The sequence below is a fragment of the Terrapene carolina genome, unplaced genomic scaffold (genome assembly GCF_002925995.2).
Source record: "Terrapene carolina triunguis isolate 2854851 unplaced genomic scaffold, T_m_triunguis-2.0 Scaffold89, whole genome shotgun sequence".
Taxonomy (NCBI): Eukaryota; Metazoa; Chordata; order Testudines; family Emydidae; genus Terrapene; species Terrapene triunguis.
Window position 1 is genome coordinate 2848876 of NW_020664440.1, and position 27371 is coordinate 2876246.

A 27371-nucleotide genomic window follows, 5' to 3' on the forward strand; every position below is an offset into this window, starting at 1 on the left:
TAAGTCGTGAAATTGTTGGGATTTTTTAGCGCTGTCCCTTTAAAGGTGGAGTGAGCTAACCCAATAATGTAAATGCAGTAGTGAATGTTCTTTGACCACTAGATTAAATAACATCCATTAATTGTAGAAATGGATTAAACAATGGCTAGGTTAGCTAAATAGCAGCAAGGCGGGCAACAACAAGGAAGCAATGAAGTGGCAGGAGTGGTTAAAGCTGACAGTTAATTAAATGGCAGATGAAATGCAGAGCAAGTGGGGATTTGTGTAACTTTCAACTGTGACTCAGAGGTGTGAGAGTCATTCAAGCTTTCCCTTGGTGTCTGGCCCTTCGCTGCCCTGGAGTGACGGCTGTGGTGCACCTGCCCTGTAACAAAGGCTGGCTTACAAGTCAGACTGTTTAAAAAACAAAAGGGCTGCATGTATCTCAGCTTGTGCCAGATTGAGGGACAGGGCTAAGAGGGCCAGCCACGTTCTAATGCTGGCCAGGGCCGGCTGCTGACGACTGTCCGTCTTTTCTTGATAGGGAGCTGCTATTGGGCAATCTCAGAGCGTCTTGGTGGTTCTGGAATTGGCAAGCGGGTGGTCAATGTAGCCCACAGAAGGTGGTGATGAGCTGAAGCAGGCCTCTCTACTAGTCGTGCTGCTGCAGCTGTCACCTTCCTTCCCAGGCAGTTTTAACTGTTGCATGAGCAGAGTCACTTTCAGCTGGGTTTAGTGTGCAAGGTTGTGTGTGGCGTTGTGACAGACTGACAATTTCCTGAATGAACTTTGTTGAATTAAGTTAAACCTTATTGAATTAGGTGTGATGCCTTTGGGGTTCATTGTGTTAAAAATACAATTGTGTATTGGTTATTGTGGAACTGTATGTAACTTCTCTAGGAAACTGACTAATGCACCCTCTGGAAGGTATTAGGAACGTCAAAGGGCTTTTTGGAACAATACGTGTGAAGTGGATTTCCTAGGAAGTAGCGGGGGATGGATGGGTATGCAAATCATCCACTTCAAATCCACCCTTTTGGAAACTATGCCCTGGGGAAGAAAACCCATTTTCTACGAATGTCTTGCTCCTGGAAGCTCCAGCTCAAAGACCCCGGAACTGTAGAAAGGGTGTTTATAAACCTGTTTTGAGTTTGCTAGTTCTGTGCTGAGGCTGTGATAAACTAGGGACCACAAGGCTTCCCACTTGGGTGGGAGTTTGAAGGACTGTTCCTGCCAGAATCCATGTTTGGGCTGGAGTTAATTCTGGTAAACCTATTAGCATGCATGGAGGTTATTTCATTGTTTTAAATATGTTTTCTCTGTAGTGCTTTTTACCTTCAGAATAAAATAGGCTTGCATAGAAAGAACTTTATGGTACTTATAAATGTAACAATTATATCTGTTAACCCTCTCTGAAGAGGAAGCAAGCAGGTGTCCTTTTGCAATCTGTCTTTGCTGGGAATGACATAGTGAAGGCAGGGAACTGTGCCTGAAAATGCTGTGATCAGAAGGGAGAGACGCATGAGTCTCCACCCAGACAGGCAATGGCTGGGGAGCTAGAAGTGGAGAGTGGTGCCCTGGCTGGATCACTGAGGGGAAATACAGATGCAGTTGCCCGGAACTACCACATTATGCATCAGGTAATCACAGTGGGTTGAGTTGTGTGAGTGTGAAGCAATTGAGAAGGTTGAGTTGCGTGCGCATGAATTTCTTAGTATATGCACGTGGTTAAACTAACCGTGGTTTGCTTCTTTCATGAGGTCACAGCTTTGGGGTTATTGTTCTGGTGGCAGGACTTGGAATTACTTTGGTGGGCATTCGAATTAGGGCAGCCGGGTCTCAACTCCACAAATGTTGGACAAATAGGTAGTGCCTTTTCCTGTGAATTAGGCGTTAGCCCAGCTTTACCAAAGAGGGTTGATTTGCATAGAGACCCTGAACTATCTGACAGGGTTCACAGTTTCTTCAATGCAGGGTGTATCTAGCCCTTGGGAAACTGCAGGCCCAGAGCGGGTTGTGTGGACAGTTAAACTATTCTGTTTTTGAACATCAAAAACTGACAGCATGGGTTGGCCATTGCCTCCTCCACTTGAGCTGCTGCTAGCATAGGTTGAGGTTGCCTTTCTGTCGTTCCCACCCATACGTCCATATTGAACTCCCATGGCTCCTTCCTATGAGTGTGCTGTGGCTGAAGCCCAAGAGGCAGGTTGGCCCAGACAACCAGGGCTGGCTGCCTCCTCCTCCTACCTGCCTCGCTCTGTTGCACTGAGAGGCCAAGTGAGGGCCAGAGGTAAAGATATAGGGAGTGTGGGAGAGTCTTCCCGCTGTTAAAGCAGATAAAGACCTCCCAACTCCTCTAGCATTGAGTGGCTTGGGGGAACCATGCCATACATCTTTCTTACTGGCTGATGAAGTGAAGACTCACGGGACATGGAAGATCTGAGGTGGAAGGGAGTGGGGCCTGGCTAGGGAGTTACTGGGACCCCACACTTTCCTTCCACAGATGAAACAACAGCACTACATGAAGGAAGAAGAGCTGTCCCAGCTAGGAATCTCCTATTCTGGATTACTTTTCTCAGCAAAAAGATCTGCGCTCTCACCCTTCTCCAGCCCTACCTGCTGGCTCCCCATCTTTTCCAATGGGAATAGAGAAGGAAATCCCACCCACCAGATAGCACCCTGATAACTAGCATACATTATCCAGATATTACACACAGTCACCCTTTGAAATGCCTCAATCTCCTGAAGTGCAGGAGAATAGAAATTCAGCTGAAAAATGCATTCTTCTGAAACTATTAGCAAATTTGGGTTGACCTTAACTAAGGGATTGTCTACATTACCCGCAGGATTGATGGGCAGCAATCGATCCAGCGGGGGTTGATTTATCACGTCTAGTCTAGACACGATAAATTGACCGCTGAGCGCTCTCCCGTCCACTCCGGTACTTCACCGGAGCGAGAGGCACAGGCGGAGTCGACGGGAGAGCGTCAGCTGTCGACTCACCACAGTGAAGTAGATCTAAGTGTGTCAACTTCAGCCACGTTATTCACATAGCTGAAGTTGCGTAACTTAGATCGGAAAATCCCACCCTACCCCCCAGTGTAGACCAGGCCTTTTACTTTCGGCTGGAAAACACCTGATTTTATTTTTTTTTAAAGTCTAAACATTTCTTTTTGACTTTTTCATTTCAAAATGGCTTTTGTTTTTAAACTTGGTCATTTTGGAGGCAAAAAAGGATGAAAAACATCAGAAAACAACTAAAATGAAAAACTCAGGGGGAAAGAGAGATGTCAGTCAACCAAAACATTTCAGTCAATTCAAAATGAAATTGTTCTGAGGTTTTCAATTCAATGAAACTTTTCAAAAAATGGTTTTCAGTTCTAATTGAAACAGATTCCCCCTTCACTCCCCTAGTTTGGCCCCCAAAACAAAATATCCAATGTATATGCTCATCTCTAGGGGAGAGCAGTAACTTATATACTCATTCGAAAATAATCAACACCTCTCAAATTTTAAATATCCAGTATTGGCAAAAAACAGTTTGTGACCGAGTACATGCCAGAATTTATTTCCCAAAATTAAATTGAAAAGTAATTTTAAATAATGAATGTGTTAGTGTAATATGTAAGCTATTCTACAGACACCCAATGAATAGGGGAAAAGGCAAAATTTCTCATGTTATTGGTTGCTAATTATTTGCTTAGCTCTGTTGCAAACAAGTGACAGAAATAAGAACATACGAACGGCCATATGGGGTCAGACCAAAGGTCCATCTAGCCCAGTATCCTGTCTTCCAACAGTGGCCAATGCCAGGTGCCCCAGAGGGAATGAACAGAACAGGTAATCATCAAGTGATCCATTCCCTGTCACTCATTCCCAGCTTCTGGCAAACAGAGGCTAGGGACACCATCTCTGCCCATCCTGGCTAATAGCCATTGATGGACCTATCCTCCATGAATTTATCTAGTTCTTTTTTGAACCCTGTCATAGTCTTGGCCTTCAGAACATCCTCTGGCAAGGAGTTCCACAGGTTGACTGTGCATTGAGTGAAGAAATACTTCCTTTTGTTTATTTTAAACCTGCTGCCTATTAATTTCATTTAGTGACCCCTAGTTCTTGTGTTATGAGAAGGAGTAAATAGCACTTCCTTATTTACTTTCTCTATACCACTCATGATTTTATAAACCTCAGTCATATCCCCGCTTAGTCATCTCTTTTCCAAGCTGAAAAGTCCCAGTCTTATTAATCTCTCCTCATATGGAAGACGTTCCATACCCTAATCATTTTGTTGCCCTTTTCTGAACCCTTTTTGAGATGGGGCGACCACATCTGCATGCAGTATTCAAGATGTGGGCATACCATGGATTTATATAGAGGCAATATATTTTCTGTATTATTTCCTATCCCTTTCTTAATGATTCCCAACATTCTGTTAGCTTTTTTGACTGCCACTGCACATTGAGTGGATGTTTTCAGAGAACTATCCACAATGACTCCAAGATCTCTCTCTTGAGTGATAACAGCTAATTTAGACCCCATCATTTTATATGTATAGTTGGGATTATGTTTTCCAATGTGCATTACTTTGCATTTATCAACATTAAACCTTATCTGCCATTTTGTTGCCCAGTCACCCAGTTTTGAGAGATCCTTTTGTAGCTCTTTGCAGTCCACCTGGGACTTAAGTATCTTGAGTAGTTTTGTATCATCTGCAAATTTTGCCACCTCACCTCATCACCCTTTTTCCAGATCATTTATGAATACGTTCAGTAGGACTGGTCCCAGTACAGACTCCTGGGGGACACCACTATTTACCTCTTTCCATTTTGAAAACTGACCATTTATACTTACCTTTTGTTTCCTATCTTTTAACCAGTTACTGATCCATGAGAGGACCTTCTCTCTTATCCCATGACAGCTTACTTTGCGTAAGAGCCTTTGGTGTGGGACCTTGTCAAAGGCTTTCTGAAAATCTAAGTACACTATATCCACTGGATCCCCCTTGTCCACATGCTTGTTGACCTCCTCAAAGAATTCTAGTAGATTGGTGAGGCATGATTTCCCTTTACAGTAAGGGAATAAGTCATTTCATGGTGACTTGTTACTTTTTAGTTTATCAATTTGTTCCAAAACCTCCTCTAATGATACCTCAATCTGGGACAGTTCCTCAGATTTGTCACCTAAAAAGAATGGCTCAGGTTTGGGAATCTCCCTCACATCCTCCGCTGTTAAGACCAATGCAAAGAATTCATTTAGTTTCTCCACAATGGCCTTATCATCCTTGAGTGCTCCTTTAGCATCTCAATTGTCCACTGGTTGTTTAGCAGGCTTCCAGCTTCTGATGTACTTACAATTTTTGTTGCTATTATTTTTGAGTCTTTGGCTAGCTGTTCTTCAAATTCTTTTTTGGCCTTCCTAATTATATTTTTACACTTCACTTGCCAGAGTTTATGTTCCTTTCTATTTTCCTCACTAGGATTTAACTTCCACTTTTTAAAGGATTCCTTTTTGCTTCTCGCTGCTTCTTTTATTTTATTGTTTAGTCACGGTGGCACTTTTTTGGTTCTCTTATTATGTTTTTTTAATTTGGGGTATACATTTAAGTTGAGCTTCTATTATGGTGTCTTTTCCATTCAGCTTGCAGAGATTTCACTTTTGACACTGTACCTTTTAATTTCTATTTAACTAACCTTCTCATTTTTGTGTAGTTCCCCTTTCTGAAATTAAATGCTACAGTGTTAGGCTTCTGTGGTGTTTTTCCCGCCAGAAGGCTGTTAAATTTAATTATATTATGGTCACTATTACCAAGTGGTCCAGCTCTATTCACCTCTTGGACCAGATCCTGTGCTCCACTTAGGACTAAATCAAGAATTGCCTCTCTTGTGGGTTCCAGGACTAGCTTCTCCAAGAAGCAGTCATTTAAGGTGTCAAGAAAATTTATCTCTGCATCCTGTCCAGGAGCGGCACCAGCTTTTTTGCCGCCCTAGGCGGCGGAAGGTCCCGCCCCCGAAATGCTGCCCCCGACAGAGGCGGTGGAAGGTCCCGCCCCCGAAATACCACTGACGACCGGGGCGGCCGAAGATCCGGCCGCCACGGTCTCAGATCCGGTCGCCGCGGTCGCCGCCCCCCAAATGTTAGTGCCCTAGGCGACCGCCTAGGTCACCTAATGGGTTGCGCCAGCCCTGATCCCGTCCTGCGGTGACATATACCCAGTCTATATGGGGATAGTTGAAATCTCCCAATATTACTGAGTTTTTTATTTTAATAGCCTCTCTAATCTCCCTGAGCATTTCACAGTCACTATCACCATCCTGGTCAGGCGGTGGGTATTATATCCCTACTGCTATATTCTTATTTTTCAAGCATGGAATTACTATCCGTAGAGATTCTATGGTCCAGTTTGGTTCATTTAAGATTTTTCCTTCATTTGATTCTACGCTTTCTTTCACATATAGTGCCACTCCCCCACCAGCATGACCTGTTCTGTCCTTCCGATATATTTTGTACCCTGGTATTACTGTGTCGCATTGATTATCCTCATTCCACCAAGTTTTTGTGATACCTATTATATTAATATCCTCATTTAATATCTTATTATTTAGACTTCTAGCATTGGTATATAAGCACTTTAAAAACTTGTCACTTTTTAGCTGTCTGCCATTACATGATGTAATTGAATGGTACTCTTTTTCATTTGACTGTTTCTGATCAGATCCTACCTGTATTTTATCATTTTCCATCCTGGAGCCTTAATTTGGAAGGTTTGAACTGAAGTGGGGAAGGAAGGTTTAATGTCCCTGGCCTGGTCTACACTGGGGGAGGAGGGGGGAATCTATCTAAGATATGCAACTTCAGCTACGAGAATAGCGTAGCTGAAGTCGACGTATCTTAGATTGACTTACTTCGCATCCTCGCGGCGCGGGATCGATGGCCACGGCTCCCCCATTGACTTTGCTTCCGCCTCTCGCCGAGCAGGAGTTCAGCAGTCGACGGGAGAGCGATCGGGGATCGTTTTATCGCGTGTAGATGCGATAAATCGATCCCCGATAGATCGATCACTATCCGCCGATCCGGCGGGTAGTGTAGACGTACCCCCTGTGTCTGCTGGTTTTACTCCCCTCTCTGGATTGTGGCTAGATCATCTCTGCCGAGGATGTGTTTATCTCTGCATAGAAGAATACTAAGGACATTTTTGCCCCAGGAGCACAGGATTGCATTATCAAATTTCAGAGGCTATTGTCTGGACTCTGCCTGATGTGAACTTTATCCCTCCCTCTCGCAAAGGGCCCTTAAATAAGTTATTTTAAAAATATTTTAAAAAAATACACTAAGGGCTAGATCCTTTTCTGGTACGAATTGATGCAGCTCTGCTGACTTCCATGAAGCCACATTGACTTGCAGCAGCTGAGGATCTGGCGATTTTCAGTGACTCTTCTTTGGTAACTTTGAACTACTATTTAGCTAAGAAATTTGTGGAGAGAAATCAGCTGTTCACTTTTAGGCTTTGCAGGGGCTTTAACATTTCTAATGTTTTAATGTATTCTGAAGACTTTCTCTCTTTTGATTTAGCCTTTGTCGCATTATTTTATTATACCATATATCTTCAGCATTTGTTGAGGAGCCATTGTAAATGTGAGAACCAAGCAGCTTGCTAGATAACATCTTTCCCCCCCACCCCTTTAGAAGATTAAACTGAGACTGTTCTGTCTGATGCCAGAATAGATTTAACCAATCATGTATCCTTTATATGTAGGTCAGTCAGAGGGACAATCCAGCACTGGATCCTATTATCCATGGGTTGAAGGGTGTCGTACATCATGGTAAGTAGCTACTTAAACTTTTTTTTGCTGGAAGGGTAGAGGGGCTAGAATATTGTCCTTAAGGGATCGGGTCACCCTTCAAAGGACATATTGAGATGTACATTCTTCATTCACTGATGTTTAAGGGCATTAAAGCCATTATTTGATTGGTACAGATCAGACTCATTTGTTACCTGAAAATGGGTGTGGGTTAACAGTAAACAATTTGTTTCTTTTCAATCAGTGCTTTAGAATGTGTAAGTTATAAATCAAAACTTAGTACAATATATCATTCATATTAGTACTTCAAATTCAGTGCAGACGTTTCATGCCTGCAATTTATCTTGCATTTGGTCTAAAAATACTCCTCTGAAGTTTCTATTTGTTTATAAATTATTTGTCTTTCAAATTTAGGGAGCTGATAATGAAACAGAAAATTAACTATCTGTGAAAATTAATTAAACTTTGCAGCAGATGAACATCTTTCTAATGCTGGCATAAATATAATCATTCAGCTGTTCTGATGCATATAAACCTATTATCCTTGAACTTATAGAAGGTACTGAAATAAATATTAATATATTTTATATTTTTATAACTAGTTTTACTGAGGAATTATCCTGAAACCTTATCATTAGTAATGCGTCATTAGCAATGACATCAAGATTCTCCACTTCTAACATCCCCTTGTCAAGTTTTAATATAATGATTTGTAAAGTTTTAATAATCTCATTATAATTCAAAAGGCATCTGCAGAAATGCTGTTAGGTACTATAATAAATCTCTGTTCTGTCTATACTACCGCAATAAAACATCTTTGCACCTTTTCAGAGGATTGTCTTTGGACATTAGCTGGTGCCATAGAGTTTAACAAACATTTTTTTTCTCTTGACTAGAAACCTAAAACTAGTTGACAGTGTTAGATTAAAACAAATAGGATTTTGGATTAATTGCTATGCTTTCAAAGTCATTTAACATTGCAGCTGTGCACACCAATAAATCTAGTGCAAGTGAAAAATAGGGGTTAAATGATAACATACCACAAAATCCTTCATTGAGAGAATTTTCCATAGGTTTTTGCCATTTATAAATTGCCGTGTTCTACTGTGAAATAAAAACTACACACTGAGCTGAAATAGATGTTATTATCCAGTTCCCACTGAGTTACAAAACAGGCTGGCAAAAAAAATAAAATACCAAGGATGAGTTGGGCAGTTAGGATTTTCCGGCCTTAGATAATTTGACACTGAAGTCAAGCTGCCATGTAAGTGAACCCAAATCTTTTTTAGGTTTGTATTCTACCTGCTCTCTCTTTCAAGGCCCTCTTTCCCCTGGCAACGGTGGATGGTGTTTAATCCATCCTGTTCCTTTCCCACTTTTTTTCCCCAAGACTGCTGCTGAAAAAACTGCTAGCGTATAATCATGTTGGAGTCTAGTAAGAGTACCCCATTCCCCCCAAAATTAGTCTGGTATAACGTGACCCGGTCCCTAGCTTGTGGTTCCGTGGCCACATAATGATATTCTTGGAGCTGCTTAGACACAGCAGAATCTGGGTGGATAAAAGATGTTTATTTTTGTTTCACTCACAATGCACAGAAGACTACTAACATTTCAAGGGGAGGAAATAGGTTGATATATTTCAATAACTTGCTTCCTTTAAAAAACGCTAAGAAAAAAAAATAGAGGAAAAACTTGTTTTCCTTCCTGTTTTGGCTACTTAAAGCCTTACTTTCTGGTGGGAAAAAGGCTTTCTTGGAGGGAAGGGGATTTTAAAAAAATAGTTAGATTAAATACTGCTAGCTTCTTTCTTTCTTTCTTTCTTTCTTTCTTTCTTTCACTATTTTGGTTCTGTGTAGAGTAGTGGTACCCGTAACAGCTTCAGTTCTACTATAAGTGCTTTCATTGCTTTATTTCATATAATTTACCTAAAGCCTTATGTGGACACATTTTTATAACTGAAATAAATACAGAATCCCCAGGGGTTGTATCTTAAAGGGGACCCCTGTTTGTCATCAGTTATGCCCCGTTTAACTCTGATTCTCCTGTAATATGGACTCCAACTGAGTTGTACGTTAGTTAGATGGAAACTCTTATGGAGTTTGGACAGTTTGCTAGTGGGAGAGGGAGAGGAGAGAAGAGCACACCAATGAATACAACCAATACAAACAAAAGAAGATGGAAATGGGCAAAATAAGGAACTTGAATGTCTTTGCCATTTGTGGACTTTGGCTGCCTAGCTACCGCTATCACAGTAACACCTGAGAGCATGTGTGTGCATGTACATATGTATAAGATGATAATAGAGAGTGTATGATCCTTATCTTTGGGCTGGCCATGTTGCTCATGAGTTAGTTATATTCATCCCAAGGTAGTCTTTATACCATGTCATTGCTTACTCTACATGTGCCATATATTAAAAATAAATCAATAAATAAAAAGTCCATTTTAGAAATGTTTCCAAAAGTTATTTAAAGTGGTGGTGGTGGTATCTTCCATATCTCTCTGCCTGTCACCCCAGATACAATGGGCTGGCTCATTCTGCAGTAAAACTCTCAGAAGGAGACTGAGGAGGAGGAGAACTCTACCAGGATCCCCCAGTGGAGATCCACCGCCAAATTCTAGGGATCTTGAGGTATCAGTGGGGGACCAGGGCCATCTTTGTGGAGGCACTGAGCCTCTACTGCAGCTTTGGCTGTTTGTTTTCTTCCACCTTCCCCTCCATTGAAACAACAATATTTGGCAAATAATGGTGTAAACTAGCTAATTATCATGCTGTTTTGATAGAAAAACTCACCCAACAATAATGATGCTTTTTATGTATTTGTTTGCATTATACTAACACCTAGGTCAGGAGCTCCAATCCAGGATGAGGACTCCATTGTGCAAGGGGCAGTACAGAAACACCATTTCATACAAAACAATTGTGCTCTTATACCTGCCAATACGTGTTATACAAAACCAATACATATGGTTTTTCCATTTTTTCCTGGAAAGTTCTCTTCGTTGTAAGTGCCCTTCCAGGGGTGAGTGAACATTTTAAATGTCAGAAATACTTCCTGTGGAAGCAATTTGAGCTTGAGATTTCGTCAGGGATTTGAATGACTCACTAATTTGATGGAACATAAATAATTGTGCCCTTCACAGTGTCACCGGTTTAGTAATGATGATAGAGAAATGTACACATAAAAATCAATACGGACTTAGTCGGTGCTCAGAATTTGCTTTATTTCTTTCATCTCCAGGCATAATTTCCTAGAATCTTAATGTCATATTAAGCTTAATTTTACAAGAAGAAACATATAAAGTTCCTTAGCTGGAGGGAAAACTAGTGATGTGCCAAACATCCTAACAGTGTGGTGGATAAACGACAGTGCTTTCAGGTTTGCTTCATGTCTTCCGGCCTCATGGCACATTTGCATCACATGCTGTGAATGATTCCAAATTCCAGGGTGCTCCCTTGCAAAGCATTGCATAGGCACGATGAATGAAGAGGCAGCTTTTCTCAGAGCTGTCAGATGCCTGTTGCTGATGTTGGCACTGCTTCCAGTTTTCTGCCTTGCCAAGGATTGTCGCTCTGGCCCTCCAGAGAGGTACATGTTATTCTCCCCTCCCCCCCCCCCCTTTTTTTTTTAATCTGGTACAAAATATACTAAAAATACTGTGCACGGGCCTGTATCTGGTGGTGCTCATGCTAGGCAGACAGGCTTCAAGAGTGGAGCCCTCTCTCCACAGATGGGACGTAGCGTGAGGCAGCAGCAGGGCTAGCTGACCTGCCAACTTGTTTTCAGCCTTCGCTCTTGGCCTCCTTTTTCAGTGTCCATTCAGTGTCTCTGCGGAGACTGACAACAAGGGTCAGTGCCAGTTGTGCCGGTCGTTTTGGGGATCGCCACTAGGAATTGGTTGAAGTTAAATCCTACATCAAGACATCGTGGTCATCGCTGTGACCTGGGCAGCATGTGAATGATCAGTGACCCTGCCGATATATCATTCCCAGTCTACAGAACCAGGCACTCTTCCACCTCCATTTTATTGTTCCCAATAAGAGTCTCTCTTTGCCCTCACTCCTGATACTGTTGTACATGATGCAGAGGCCAGACAGTAGCTGCTCCCTCCAACGTGAGTACTGAGCTCTCTGTTCTCAGACAGAAAGTGTGTGCCCACTCTTGGAGGTCCAAGGGACACTGATACTAGGACATGTATTTTGCAGCAGATTACCATTACAATCGATGATCAAGCTTTCACTTGCCTCCCCAGTTCTCCAACTAGAGACCTGAGGAACACCTAACGTAACACCTAACGTAACATGGAGCTATTCCACAGAAGTATTGATTTTCCACCTCATGTGTTTCTGATTTTTCTCTTTCTATTGTACCATTTAGTGAGACACGGTGATGAGGTAATATCTTTTACTGGACCAACTTCTGTTGGTGAAAGAGACAACCTTTCAAGTTACACAGAGCTCTTCCTCCTCCACTGGTGTCAGTCCTCTCAAGATATTCTATCTCTTGAAGGGAATACCTGGTGGCGTTGACTTCTTTGTTGTTCAGCATTGTCCCTCGCACATCGGGTGACCAGATGTCCTAATTTTATAGGGACAGTCCTGATATCTGGGGCTTTGTCTTGTATAGGTGCCTATTACCTCCCACCCCCGTCCCAATTTTTCACCCTTGCTATCTGGTCACCCTACTCGCACACATACGCACACCATCTGTGTCTTCTTCCTTCCGTCTTGAGGGATAGCTCAGTGGTTTGAGCATTGGCCTGCTAAACCCAGGGTTGTGAGTTCAATCCTTGAGGGGACCACTTAGGGATCTGGGGCAAATCAGTACTTGGTCCTGCTAGTGAAGGCAGGGGGCTGGACTCGATGACCTTTCAAGGTCCCTTCCAGTTCTAGGAGATAGGATATCTCCATTATATATATGTACCACCGAAGCAAACAGATAGAAATATTAAGTTTGCAGTGTTGTTGTAGCCGTGTTGGTCCCAGGATATTAGAGAGACAAGGTGGATGAGGTGATATTTTTTATTGGACCAACTTCTGTTGGAAAGCTCTGTGTAGCTGGAAAGCTTGTATCTTTCACCAACAGAAGCTGGTCCAATAAAAGATATTCTCATATCCATCTTACCTCTCTCAAAAAATGAAGAGGAGACAGCTCCACTCCAGACCCCACCAAATCTTGTGCCAGTGATGGTAGGCCACATTCTGCTGCTCTTTCCTGTCCCCCGTTCCGTTTGCCAAAGATTCCACAGGTCAGCAGAAAGTTATAAGTAGAAGTACAGATAATTTACCATTTTGGAAAACCCTTCTATGAATGTCACAAAAAAAGGGGCTCTTATTCCCTTCCTTGTCAAACCAAGTACTGAAAATCAAAGTGTACAGCAAGATCAAAGGCTTGTGAACAAACAGAAAGTGAATCACTTGCATGTGTTGCTTGTTGTTGTGGGTAGGAGTTTTTGTTTGTTTGTACCTCTGCTTATTTAACCAGGTAGTTGGGAAATTTCTTGCTTTTTTTCCTCTGACTTCGTATTAATAAGTAAGTATCATAATGTAAGCAGGAGTGGACATGGAGTAGAGACTGCTTTTATGTCCCCTCCAGCAAGGGAGAGAGGAGAGAAGTGAGGTAGATGATGGTCACCAAGATTTAGAGGCGCCTGAGGGGAGAGAAGACAATGCTGAAGTAGAGAGAGGAACTGGGAATGGCATAGGGAATGAATAAGCTGCACATCACCAAAGTTGTCATAGGCAAAAAGGCGTTGAATAACCTGTTAAAAAATAAATCAGCACTAAAAAGGAAGCAATCCAGACAGTGTTAGTTATCCTGTGGATCTATCGTACCACTAGGCGTAATAACAAGAAAACACCATTAGCAGCGTGACAGGTTTTTTTCTTTTGTTTTTAACTTGAGCCATAACACCACCTGACAAGCTGTTTGTTCTCTGCATTAAAGAACTGCGGGTTGTAGGAAGGAAACAGAGGGTTATCTTTCAGAGTAGCAGCCGTGTTAGTCTGTATCCGCAAAAAGAACAGGAGTACTTGTGGCACCTTAGAGACTAACAAATTTATTAGAGCATAAGCTTTCGTGGGCTACAACCCACTTCTTCGGATGCATATCTTGGGACTGGTCTTTGAAGAAGGCAAACACCCAGTGGAGTTTGGAGAGGAGAAGGTCATAAGGGTGGGATATGTTAACTGAGAATGAAAACGAACAAGAACAGGTTGTAAGGATGAGTTGGCACCATCCTTTGTTTTCTGGTCTGTACTTGTGCTCTCATTGGGAGAGAGACCGGGACATGATCATTGTGTAACAAACAGGAGGAGGAAGGAGGCAGGGAAAGGAAGATGAGAGTAGAGAGAATCAGTTCACACCTTTTACATTGGCCAGCGCCTACATGAATAACTGCAGGGGTCGGAATCATTTACAAGAATATGTAAAATAAGTGTTAGAAATTCCCACTGGTCTAGTCTCAGGAAAGAACCACTGATAATGACTAGATACAGGGCCAGTGGGCTGATTTTATATATAATAATAATAATAATAATAATTATATATATATATATATATAAAATGTACAACCTGCTTCGTCTGAGAAGTTCTGACTCTGTGGGTGTGCGGCGTGGTGTCCTGTTTGTTTTTGTTTGTTGGTTTTAAACGGTTAGGATCCAGAAGCATTAGAATGAATTGGCTCATTGTGAGAATGAAATTGGCAGTAATACCACTTTACAGGTTTGGGAGGATTTTAAAGCTGTTGGAATTGCGAATTTCACAGCTGTATTCAAAGTATTTTAAGTCCAATGTCTGGGTAGTGTTTCTGTCTATCAAGTATTCCATGTAAATTAATTCTGGAAATAAGTTCATTTTAGGATATTATTTTCAATCCAGCTGAGTTTCTGTTGTCCTGCAGGAAAACTCTGATGACTCCCAGAATACTGCGTGGGAGATACAAACATACTTGGCATGCAGTGGTTGTCCTGTGATGTCTGATCCAAGTTTCTGGTAGATTTGAAAAGGGTTTGATTGCAGATAGTTTGGGTGTTGATACCTGTGTGTCTCACGGGTCCATTTATTTTTCAGTGATTGGCTTTTAATTCAATGTTACCTTCACTGAGCATTTTTCCAATATTTATTTTTAGCAAGCCAGTCTTTTGGGGGCAATACATTCCAATGACAGTAGGTGAGAAAAGATCTTTGGCTGCTGCTCATGCTAACCTGTAGTCTTTGGTAAAGATCGGTTGTTAGTATCCATTTAATATCTGATTTGTCGTCTATTGGGGAAACTGTCCTGCACTTGAAAATGAATGACTTTGCTCGTACCAGTGCTGACACCCCAGTGGTGCCTAGACAGATAGATAATGTGAATAAGTCTGTAGCATCCTTTGCAACTCTTTTTGTCTTCAGTTTGCATGGATTTAAAAGGGTGGCTTAATGCAGCCTTGCAAAAGAAAATTTAACAGCCCGAGCAAAGAATCTGCTCGCCTACCTGCAGTAATATAATGAATGATCATGAAAAACGAATGCTATTTTCCTTGCCTTCTGGATTAGTAGGGTGTTACAAGACGCTTTTAGAAGTGCTCAGGCAGAGACCTGGAACTAGGAGACGCAATCTGCTTATCTGCACTCATTTCGGCTTCCCCGTTAATAAAACTACTTCAGTGTCGTGCTGGAAAAAAGACCCAGAGGTGGACATTAATGCTGCTTTCCTTTTTAATAGCACTGCATCAGGAGGTCGTGTGTGTATCCAGCAGGCCATGTTAGTCCGCTGGCCTGTGAATAGAAGAGAGTTAAAATAGCACATTGTCCTTTTATGCTGTAGCAATCTCAGTCATTTTTATGTCACATTTTTTTAATTGTTGATGATGAATCTGTGATACTCGTTTTTCCTTTGGAAATATCAGAGTGGACGCTTTTTTTAACACACACTTCAGTGCTTTACGCAAGGAGCCACTATTTGTATATTGTTAATAAAACTGATTGCATTAGGTTTATGGTGGCATTTCATTGGGCTGATATCAGGTTGCCACTTTTCAGTGCTTTGCCATGTTTATGTGGAAACAGGTTTAGCCCATCTTCCTCAAAAGACATTTTCCTTTAGGTCTAGTGCAGGACTCTTAACATTTGAGCCATAATTGGTGTGTTTCAGGTTCCTTTTCAGAATACCAAATTTTCTATTCACATACATATTCATGTGTTGGTATCGATAGGGGAGTCTGGCACAAAGGAGTAGAGAAGACTTTAAGGATGCCTGGAACTGCAGTTTGGTGGGCTATCACATAGGTCTATGTAGTATTGAATGAGGCAATCCATGAAGCATTTTGGGGGGTACACAGAAGTCTTCACTAGTGCATGCGGCGGCATCTGCCTGTCTGTCTTATATTATAGTGCCCATCACCATGGTATCTAAGAGCTTCCCACCTAAAACAGGTGTGTACGCCATGGTCCCTAGTAGACTTCATGAATCCTTGTGCTGTTCTTTCATCATGGCAAGGAGGCTGTTTTGGGGATATATGTGGGTGTGTTTCATAAGATGCAAAGCTGAGTTTGGGGAGTCTTGGAGGTGCTGCTGGAACAGTCGGTATGTGGTTGTGATGAATCCCTGGTCCTCAGGACAGACGCACTCCCAAGGAGGTCACTAGTTCCAAGTCACAGCCAGGGTTTGTCCAGGGGAGTGCTGTCTCTCCTACTGGACAGGTTGTGTGCATTTCTCTTATTTCTTGGCACGTCTGTGCAATCTCCTTGGAGCACCCCAGAATGGGCAGCAGCAGTGACCCAACCCCAGTGGGGCCAGAGGCTGGGATCTCACCTGCTGTGGAGCACCACTGTCATCCGGAGACTTCTACAGGGAGATGATGCTCATTGTAGAGGCTTGGATGGGATCCTCCGTGGGGATCTGGCAGGCTTAAGGACAACTTCGGGCTCATCTTCCAGGGGACAGGGAGGAGCCTGTACTGTCACTAATATGCCTGTGCCACCATGAGTAATCAGTGAAGGTATCATTCACCTAACGCATACGATCGTGGCATTGGCTGAAAGTGTATTGGACTGGCCTAACTAGGAGACGTGTATTTAACACATACCTTTGGGACACGTGAGGGCAAGAAAGGAGTGTGCGTGGGAGGGGCTTTGTGGACTTCTCTGTTCTGGAGGAATTGAGATTTGCTGTGGGTGATTTAATGAGGATGTTGACGGTGCAGCCGTTACTAGAAACTCAAGAAAGCATCCAGTATAACTGAAGTGCAGCCTGCTACTGATGTGCGGATGGCTTATTAAAAACACATTGTCACCATTTGCGGGCTGCCTGAGTCCTCCTCTGTAGTGGGTCTGCGTGCGCTTTCCCAGAGATGGCTGATTTAGCAAGAGTGGCCATCTCCGTGGCGTCCTGCCAGTGCTTTGCAGACCCCCATCCCCAGTTCTCCTGCCAAGTGACCGGACTTACTCCCAAAGAGTTTCACGTTCTGCCGGCAAGTGGTGACTCCCTGCCCTTTAGACTGGGAAAGAAAGCAGGGGGTTATGGCGTTTTCACTTGCGGGAGGTGTGGAGTGATGCCAAAGGCTGCTGTCTATCACTAGGCTGCTTGGTTACCTTGGGTCAGCAGTGCTAAAATATCTCTTGTAATATTTCTTGAAACGTCTCCAGATGCAATAGACCATGAATCCTTTGGCTCCGTCCAGCCTCCTGGGTCTCGGACCTTCGTAAGCGCCTGACTTCTCAGGACATCTGCAGAAAGACGCCTGTTCTCACGCCGAGTTTAATTGTTTTCACCCTCATCTGCAGAGAGACCCCACCCCAACTCAATTCATTCCCCACCCCCTGCCACTGAGGATGGATACCTGGGTGTGCCCCAGACAAGGCGGTAGGAGGGGCTAGATAATTTTTCCAACCGAGTCATCTCCATTAAAAAAAAAAAAGTACAAGTTGAGTTGTTCAGTGTCTGCAATGGATGCTTCTGCCTACCTTAAATTACCTTCCAGTTTTGCTCGTAAAAAGTCTTGTTCTAAACTAGGGGTAGGCAACCTATGGCACACATGCCGAAGGCGGCACGCGAGCTGATTTTCAGTGGCACTCACACTGCCCGGGTTCTGGCCACCGATCCGGGGGGCTCTGCCTTTTAATTTAATTTTAAATGAAGCTTCTTAAACATTTTAAAAACTTTATTTACTTTACATACAATAGTTTAGCTATATATCATAGACTTATAGAAAGAGACCTTCTAAAAACATTAAAATGTATGACTGGCACGCGAAACCTTAAATTAGAGTGAATAAATGAAGACTTGGCACACCACTTCTGAAAGGTTGCCGACCCCTGGTCTACACTGTTGTGCAGTGTAAGCCTAGGCTGTTTTAAGAGATGCTGCCTTCCCCTCCAGAGTTCAGTACTGCATTTCAGTGATAGGTAGAAGGACACTGGATAAAAAATGACTACACACTGCACACTAGTCACGCTTAGTGACATCGCAATGGGAATCTAGGATAAAATTTTCACAAGCAGTTAACTGATTTAGAAGCCTAAGTCCTAATTTCAAAATGACTTCTTAGTGGGACTTAGACTCCTAAGTCCCACTGACTTTCAATGAAATTTTGGCTCCTAAGTCCTTAAAGGAAAATGGGACTTAGGCTTCTGAGTCACTTAGGTGCTTTTGAAAATGCTCCTCTTAGTAATTAGACAACTACTCAATATTAGCAGTGTTCCTACGGAAATGATAGGAAAGTACAGAGAATACTGAAAATAGTATCTGTTTATCCGAAGCGAAACTGGCCAGTTTTCAAGGATGGCCACTCTAAATGCTTGTTTGCATCACTATGTGGATATTGCAATGATAATTATTGTCTAAATTAAGCATCTTTGTGCTAGAAGGTACGAATAAATATACTATTCTTGTAACATAATTAAAGCATTCAAACTGAGAAATGTTTATAATTGCATGGTTCCTAAACCCAATACTGTGCATCTGGATACAAAATTAATGGACTTTTATGAAATATGAAGTTATTAAAACACAGCAAATGCAATTAATCATCTGATTATTTTCTAATATTTTAATTATCATATTTTAATCCAATGTATATGTTTTCTTTGTTTTAATCTTTGGAATTATTAATGAAAAGTTACAGCATTGCTTGTAGCTAAAAATAATAATATTCGTCAGTATATATCATGCCTCACTTTAACTGTGAGTTAGCAAAGCTACATTTTTTTCCCCCAAGAAATTTTCTCTTTCACAGTTGACTGTGACTTTCCAGACACTTAAAAAAAAAACCTGCCTAATTGATAACCAAAATTTAATCATAGTAGGATACTTTCAGTTTGCATTCAAATAAGGTATTTCTTTGTCTAAATAAGCTTCCCTTGGTTGATTATTCATGTTGTAGTTCAAAATGTTTAAAAATGAAAGACAGACTTGGATGAAATGTAGACTACTTAATACAGTGTGTATTTAATATAAAAGTCATACATTATTCATTTTTGCAATTTGAATAACTTTGAATTTAGCATCCCTGTTCTTTTTCTTTTCCTTTGATGAACAATTAATTATTAAAATATAATATTGTCAGCGTATGGCACAAAAATCCTTGAAAGTAGAATATGAGCTTCATTCTTCAGTAGTCCTTTAATAAAGGAATATGCCATACTTGTATGTTGTTTTATGTTTACTTTTGTCCAGCATTTTACAAATGAGGGGAGGGATAGCTCAGTGGTTTGAGCATTGGCCTGCTAAACGCAGGGTTGTGAGTTCAATCCTTGAAGGGGCCACTTGGGGATCTGGGGCAAAATCAGTACTTGGTCCTGCTAGTGAAGGCAGGGGGCTGGACTCGATGACCTTTCAAGGTTCCTTCCAGTTCTAGGAGATGGGATATCTCCATTATTATTATTAAATTTTCATACATTCTAACAAAAGATTAAAGGAGTCAAAAATTCAGATTGTTAATTATAACTGAAGATTTGTAAGCCATACAATTTTTTAAAAATGCGTACCCACCACATCTAATTTCCATGCCTTTGCTATGTGCATGTCCAAATGGCCTGTTGGGGTCATAACTGTCCGTTTGTACGTGAAAATACCACATTTATACAGGCAATTGCAGGCACTAGCTAGGCATGTAGTCGTGTGCCTTTTTAAAAACTATTTCTTTTAGTTGCTTTAAAGTTGTATGCAGGCTGCATTTGAAAATCAGAATCTAAAATTGAACCTACAGTTTTACCTGGTCAAATTTTCATGTGTAAAATTGAGCAAATGGAATTTGAGGCTGTGCACATATAAATTTGGCTGTGAGAAAGAAAAAAAAAAGCACAGCAATGATTATAAATGCATGTTAGGGTCCCTTTTGAACTTTGGTCAGTGGTACGTTTGACCATTTCCGTTTTTAAAAACAAACTTTTTTTTTCATAAAGGAATAATGTTTCGGTTTAAGGGCCAGAAATATGGCCTGCTTATTTTTGGTCATATCTGTTTGCATTATATGGAAAAAATATCCAGTAAGGAAAAGACAACCGTGCTCTTTTAGCATATATGCTTTGACATGAATAGAATTATTCATATTTTTGAGTATTGAAGGCTTCAGAGACATTGCACACCTGTTGCTGCTATGTAGCAGAATCTAAAATGCCTACAGTGCATCACATATTTACATCTTTCATCAGCAGTACAGAAAAATATCATGATTACAGGAATGGTGCTCTGGGATATAGATATACCTTCCTTTGATGTGATCAAGGCCACTAGAAAACTGTGTGGTTTAGTGAAACTGAATTCTGCAGCTTTTTAATCCTGCCTTTCTGTGTTCTAATTTAGGACATATTTCAGCAGATCTACCAATCACCTTGCAGCCAATTAAACCATGAGAAACCCCACCAGTAGGGAGAAGTGGGGTAGCTCATTAGCTCTGATGAGACTAGATAAGCACAATTGTGGATCAGTCTTAATATGGACTTTTGTTTAAAGTCCAGAGAAGCTAGAGCCATACAGAGGAAGGAAGGAAGGAAGGAAGATGCTTTCTCTGTAAAGGAGAAGTTCCATTGTTGGGATAGCCCACAGGCATAAAGCACTTATTAAGCACCTTACTGGTACCTTTTCCGTAGACATAGGGGGAGGTTCAGCCCGTTAGTCATGCAGACTGCAGGGGATAACCGCAAAGGAATAGTGGAGAGGCTGTCTAGCCTCTAGCTGTTTTCTTCTTTTATGGTGCGTTCTCCAAATTTAAATGTTACAAAACTGCAGCTATTAATTAATCAGAATTTGTACAATATATTTGTTTGGATTTCAAGATGAAGTTATGTCAGTTTTACTCCAAGCTGTGTCTGTGAAGTGTGAGAACAAGAGGTCCTGAAACAATTGAATTCCACAAAGAATAAAAATGCACCTCTTCTATATTGTTCTTTTGAATGTTGATGAACCATGCAGGTTTTCAGCACTGCATGTCACTGACTTCAGGACAGTTTTGACTGTGTGAATTACACATGATGAAATCTGTTTTATGTGACTATACAATAGACCTGCAAAACCCAGCTGCCTGGCTACCTGCCTGTCTGCCTTTTTAGGCTCACAGAAGTTGGATAGAAAAGACATATTAGATTATCAGTTCCAATCTCTTGTCTGTGCAGAGTACAATTTAAAAGTATATATATTTTAAATGATACATAGAAAAATGTGATTACAGTAGAAACTTCCTCATTAATTCTTGCTCTAAATGTTGGGAGACCAATTGAAATCAGAGAAGCTTGCAGTTTAGCAAGTGTCTGTGACGGGGGACAATGTGTTCTGTAATTTTGTCCTGCCGGGAAACAGTGTCTCATGCTGGCCCCACCTTGATGCACTACCAGGACTGTTCATACATCCTCCTCAGAAGGAAAGTGGTGGTAGGACAGGCCGTCAGTTCAGAGTTCTGATGGACCTGCAGGAATGAAATGGAAGCTGACCGATTGACTATGGAAATGCCTGGTTTGATCAGGACAGGAAGGCTTTCAGAAAGGCTGGCCTCATTCCTTTCCTCTTCCATGGACAGTAAGAGAGAGAACCACACCTGAATGTACTCCTGTAACTCAGCTCAGTGCACTGGCAGTCAGTGACGCTATATTTGCATGGAGGAGATGTCTCCAGCCTCAGCAGTGTCCTCTCCTGCCTGGAAGAAGAGACAGAGGAAGAAGAATTGCCATATGCAACGTTCCTTAACAACAGGGCTGCCCAGCAGCTCTGCTTACTTACCTTGCATTGAGTCGAGCCACATTAAGAGGGACTATTTTAAGAGTGGGGCAACATTTCCAAAGGCTCTCTATGATAATGATTCTGCAGACTTACCCATTGCTTTCTCTTCATTCCCAGAGCCCCAGCAGTTCCATGAAACACTGGATGGGCAACCTGCCTCTGGTTCCCCATTCTCAGCCGCATTGTGTAATGTAACTATCCCTATTTCAGGGTTGCAGCTACTGTTTAATGTGGGACCAATACTGTATATAGTGCTCTCTGACTGGCCAATAGAGAGCATGATGTCACATGTGCTGGCTCCACCCCCCAATAGAGCTTTCTGGGTCTGCACTTTTACGGATTACTAAGCTGAAGAGCAATTTAATGGGGTTCTACTCTCCTGCCATGCTGAAAACCATATTATATTATTTCCTAAGGTTAAAAAAAAGAGAAACCAATTGGAAAAACAAATGCATTTCACACCTGTGTTATACCCACTACATTAAACACTAATGTTTGGCCCAAGATCGATGAACATTTCAGGTGTCCTTTCAAAGAAGCTTTCTGACATGGTTTTATATTTTATAACTATGATCAAATATATTGTAACCGATGCATATTTTAAAGCCATCCATCAACATGATATCTGTTTTAAAGTAATGTAAAATATCTATAATTTTATTTGTTGTTCTTTCCTACAGAAAAAGAGACCTTTCTGGATCCCTTTGTGCTGAGAGACCTTCTGCCGACATCACTGGGAAGTTATTATCGCTATACAGGTTCTCTGACAACTCCACCATGTAGCGAGATTGTGGAATGGATAGTTTTTCGCAGGCCTGTTTCTATTTCTTATCACCAGGTAAGCTTATGCCATCAGTAATGGTTCTATCTTGATTTGCCCTCTACTACTCAAAAACTGATGTTTTAATTTAGAGGACAAAAACAAAAAAAATCTGTTGACAAAAAAAGGAACTATTAGAGGGTTTTTTTTTTAAATATATTGTTTCTGAGCGTGAGCAATCAAACTTAAGGAGATAATACAACATGAACTCCAATTTCCTTCTAATGATTTAGCTAGTACTGGTTATTTTAAGATAAAGTTAAGCTGTCGTCTAAATATTTCCATAGAATCCTTTTTTCTTCTTTTAAATTGAAGGTTTGTTTTGAAAGTAAAATAAGTAACTTTATATGGACACGTATTTAGTACTTTGAAGTAATTACACTAGGAAAGAAATGTTACCATTAATTTGCCATCTTTAACTGTTGCTACAGCATAGTGAAGCTGCCATTATGTGCTTATCCAAATCTTTAAAGCTAGCACATAGCATCTCTTATTGTAGATTGAGGCAATGACTGGAACTTGTATTGAGAGGAATCCCACAATAACAAATGAATATATGCAGTCAAGTGTTTAACTATTAAAAACATTTTGACATTTTAAAACCATTGTTTTTAGAAAGACTTCCTGTTAAAGTCAGATTCTTCTTTAATGTTCTTATTTTGCTTCAATTGTTGAAAACGGAGCTGTTGTAAAATAAGCTATTCCAGTAAAAGTTAGTGAAGTATCTAACTAGAAGTGAATGTAAATATGTCCGTATACACACTCCATAGGTAAATGTTAAAATTATCTAATACACAGCTTAAGGAATGAGTGTCTATACATCTGGGTATAATGCTTAAATTAACCCAAAGTACAAAGTTTGGTTTAAAAGTCATAAAATAAATATAGTACATAATCCGCAATATCCCAAATTAAGGTTAATAAATTTAACGATACACTTTAGTTATTAGCATCCAAATATTCAGGTACGTCACTCATAAATCTTAGTCATTAATCACTAAGAGTAGCTTGTGGAAAGCAAATATACAATGAGTGTAGATGATACCTATATACCCCACCCCCACTAGGGGTTGCACTGCTGTATGTATAGTGGCATAGATAAAATAGTATAACTGGAGTGTGTAGACAAGCTTTCCATGTTGGTTTAACAGGCAATGTGGAATAATAGTATTATTTCCCCCTGCAGCATAAGACGGATATACACTTAGAGATATAGGTTCCAACCTGGCCAATACTGTCATTATTATGTGTTCCTGTTATAGAAGCCGCACAGAGTAATCCATTCCCTTAGTTTAACTTTATCACAAACCATAGGAAACAGTCTGTAATCCCACATGGAAAAAGTGATATTATTTAAGCTCTGCTGAAGTTCCAATAAAATCCTTCCAAGGTAGCTTGCTGGAAAATTGACAGTTTTGAAAACAGTCCATTTGTGGAGGCTCCTCTCTTTTAGTCTTCATGCTCCATCACTGTCATCTCGCCTTATAATTAGACAACAAAACAGGACAAGGCCTGTCACCCCGCAAATGCATTGTAAAGCTAAGTGCATTCCGTGACCCAAACATAACATTATCTCTCATAATGCATACCTCAGAGTATTTTATTGTGATTATAATGGGTTCAGTATTTTTAATTGCCATTTATATATCCATCACTTAGAAAACTGTGCACATCAGATTTTTAATAGTTTGTAATTACATGACTTTGGGTTTTAGATCACTTTCCTCCTTACCGACAATGGTGCCTTAAGAGCTTTTTATTTCATTTGAACTGGAGCTCCCGCTCCCGTGAAGGGCACGAATTTAACTTCCTCTGTTCTGCCAGCAGTGATGGATCAATTAATAGCTAATTTGTGTTACATAATATTTTTGTAATAAATCATTTCAACTTCGGTTTTATACATCAGCATGTAAAAAGGAAAGTTAAAATTGCATTTGAAACGGCAGCAGTTCAAATGCAGTTATGCCTCCCCAAGGTAGCTTGCCAGAAGAAAATAGTTGAAAAGTTCTTTTAAAGGGTTTAAAAAGTCAGGTTAATGTCATGGAAGTAGAAAGGTAAAGACTTAACTTAGAGTGAGCAGTTGGTACGTAAATTCTTGATCCTGCATAGACCTTATGCACCAGCTTAACTTTGTACATTGCAAGTAGTCCCACCGAGTTCAATGAGACTGTTCCCAGCGCTAACAGTTAAGCAGGTGCATAAGTCTTTGAAGAATCGGGGCCCAAGAGGGATTATCAGGAACCACGTGTTTTCTCTCCCTTCCTTCCTCCCTCATAAGAAAAGTGTAGGGTAATAGTCTCTTCACCCTTTTATCTACCTATGTGTGATGCCTCTAGATTTCCCCATAAATGCTGGTTAGAGATTCCATGGGAGCAGGATTGGATCCTTTGAGTCTTTCTTATTGCAATATAACAAATTGTAGTTCTTGATGTGAAATATAACCAGTCTAAGCACCTCCCGCACCCCAGATTTCATTCTGGCATCTTTCAGTTGCCTGCATCGATGAGGGAACATTTAATTTCTTTATCACTGTTGACGCTTGATCATCAATACTATGCCCACCTCTTTAAAAGGCATGGACTGGACATCACTGTGTGGAGTTGACTAATGGAAGTTCTCCACATTCCCACAAAGTAGATAACACAGGGTCAGTCAGAGCTGTGGTGTTGGACTGTTCAGTGTGTGTTACTTAACCCTCTTTGCCTCCATTTCCTCATTTGTGTAATGAGGTTAACAGTTCTGTATTCCACTGGGGAGTCGTGGGGATCACTGTTTCCAAAGTGATTTCAGCTCCTCTGATATAAAAGGCTGTATAGGCCCAAGTTCTCATCGATGATGTATTAATTTGAGGGCAGATGAATTCTCTTGATCTAGGGCTACCATACGTCCGGGTTTCCCCGGACATGTCCTGCTTTTCGCTCTCTAAATAGCCGTCCAGAGGGATTTCTAAAAATCTAAAAATGTCCGGGATTTCCCCCCAGTCGGCTATTTATCGACCGAAAAGCGGCTGACAGGGCGGCCGAACGCCGCTCGCATTGGGGCCTCGGCAGCCAAAGCCCCTTCCCGGCTCCCCCCATCCCCTGCAGCCTTAGCACGCCGCCTGGCAGCGCTGGGGAGCGGGGCTGTGCGCCTGTGAGGGAACGCGGCGGCGGGGCTGGCAGCGGCGTCCAGAGCCCCTCCCCCGCTTCCCCCCTCCTCCACAGCCTCAGCACGCCGCTCGGCAGCGCTCAGGCGGGGCGGGGCCAGAGCGGCACGGTAAGGGGGCTGGGGAGTTGGAGAAGGGGGGCAGTCAGGGGACAGGGAGTGGGGGGAGGTTAGATGCGTCGGGGATTTTGCAGGGGCTGTCGGGGGGCAGCGGTGAGGAGAGGGGTTGGGACAGTCAGGGACAGGGAGCAGGGGGGGGTTGGATGGGTCGGAAGTTCGGGGGGGGCTACCAGGGGGGCAGGGGTGTGGAGAGGGGTTGGGAGCGGGAGTCAGGGACAGGGAGCGGGGCAGTTAGATGGGTCGGGGTTTCTGGGGGGACTGTCAGGGGGCGGGAAGTGGGAGGGAGTGGCTAGGGGGCAGAGCTACCCCCCCAATGGAGTGTCCTCTTTTTTGGAAGTTCAGATATTGTAACCCTAATTGATACTCGGTTCCAAGTTCCCTACCTTCATCCTAAATTGCCAGACTCAGGATTAGAGATGTATAACAAATCCCTTAAATAAATAAATATGGAGATATACCTATCTCATAGAGCTGGAAGGGACCCTAAAAGGCCATTGAGTCCAGCCCCCTGCCTTCACTAGCAGGACCAAGTACTGATTTTGCTGCCCCGGATCCCTAAGTGGCCCCCTCCAGGATTGAACTCACAACCCTGGGTTTAGCAGGCCAATGCTCAAACCACTGAGGCTCCCAATGCGAGAATTCTAAATTTTGTTTCGAATTAGCAGGCCCAACATACCATCAAGCTCCAGCCGGGCCTCCTATTGAAACAAAATGGGCCCTAATGATCAGAAGAAAGTTTACAGGTTTCAGTTGAGTAGCTAGAAACCACAGAGCACGGCAGAGTGAGCGGCCTGGACAGCATCACAGAATGGGTGCTTCAAGGTTGCTGATCTGTGGGGGAAATTAAATGATTTTAGTGGGTGCCCGGACTCCAGTGGGGAACCCTTGACAGGTCTGTTAAGCTGATTTTTTTAGAGAGAAGCTATCAACTGAGGCTATGATGTGGTTGACAGTATAATAGTTTTTTTTCCCTGGGTCATTAGTTTGTGTCTCAGAACTGTCACATCCTTCTCTGTAGCTTTTAGTGTAAATATACTTAATGAAAAGGAGGCTGGTATAGCTTTCAAACCGTGGTTTGTCATTAAGCTGTAAGAGAAACTCAAGGCCCCTCTAACGTCTCTGGGCCAGATCCTGCTTCCACTGAAATCAAAAGCGTTGATTTCAAGGAGAGCAGGATTTGATTTTTTATACTGTTCTGTACTGCTCAGTCTTCCTTACTAATTCTAGTTCTTGATCTGAATGATAACAAGCTTTTAATAAATGCTGTATTGACCTCAGCAACCAACTGAACAAACAACTTAACTGAATCT

At 41.8% G+C, this 27371-nt stretch overlaps 1 protein-coding gene across 5 annotated transcripts in view; it reads left to right on the forward strand.

Annotated features, from left to right (window-relative positions):
• Positions 1 to 27371, forward strand: part of PTPRG (protein tyrosine phosphatase receptor type G) — a 592097-nt gene that overhangs the window by 426456 nt on the left and 138270 nt on the right. For all 5 annotated transcript variants that reach the window (XM_026650229.2, XM_026650227.2, XM_026650225.2 and 2 more), the window contains exons 6-7: positions 7733 to 7799; positions 22658 to 22815. In XM_026650229.2, the coding sequence (XP_026506014.1) occupies positions 7733 to 7799; positions 22658 to 22815 (225 nt within the window). The remainder of the gene's footprint in view (positions 1 to 7732; positions 7800 to 22657; positions 22816 to 27371) is intronic.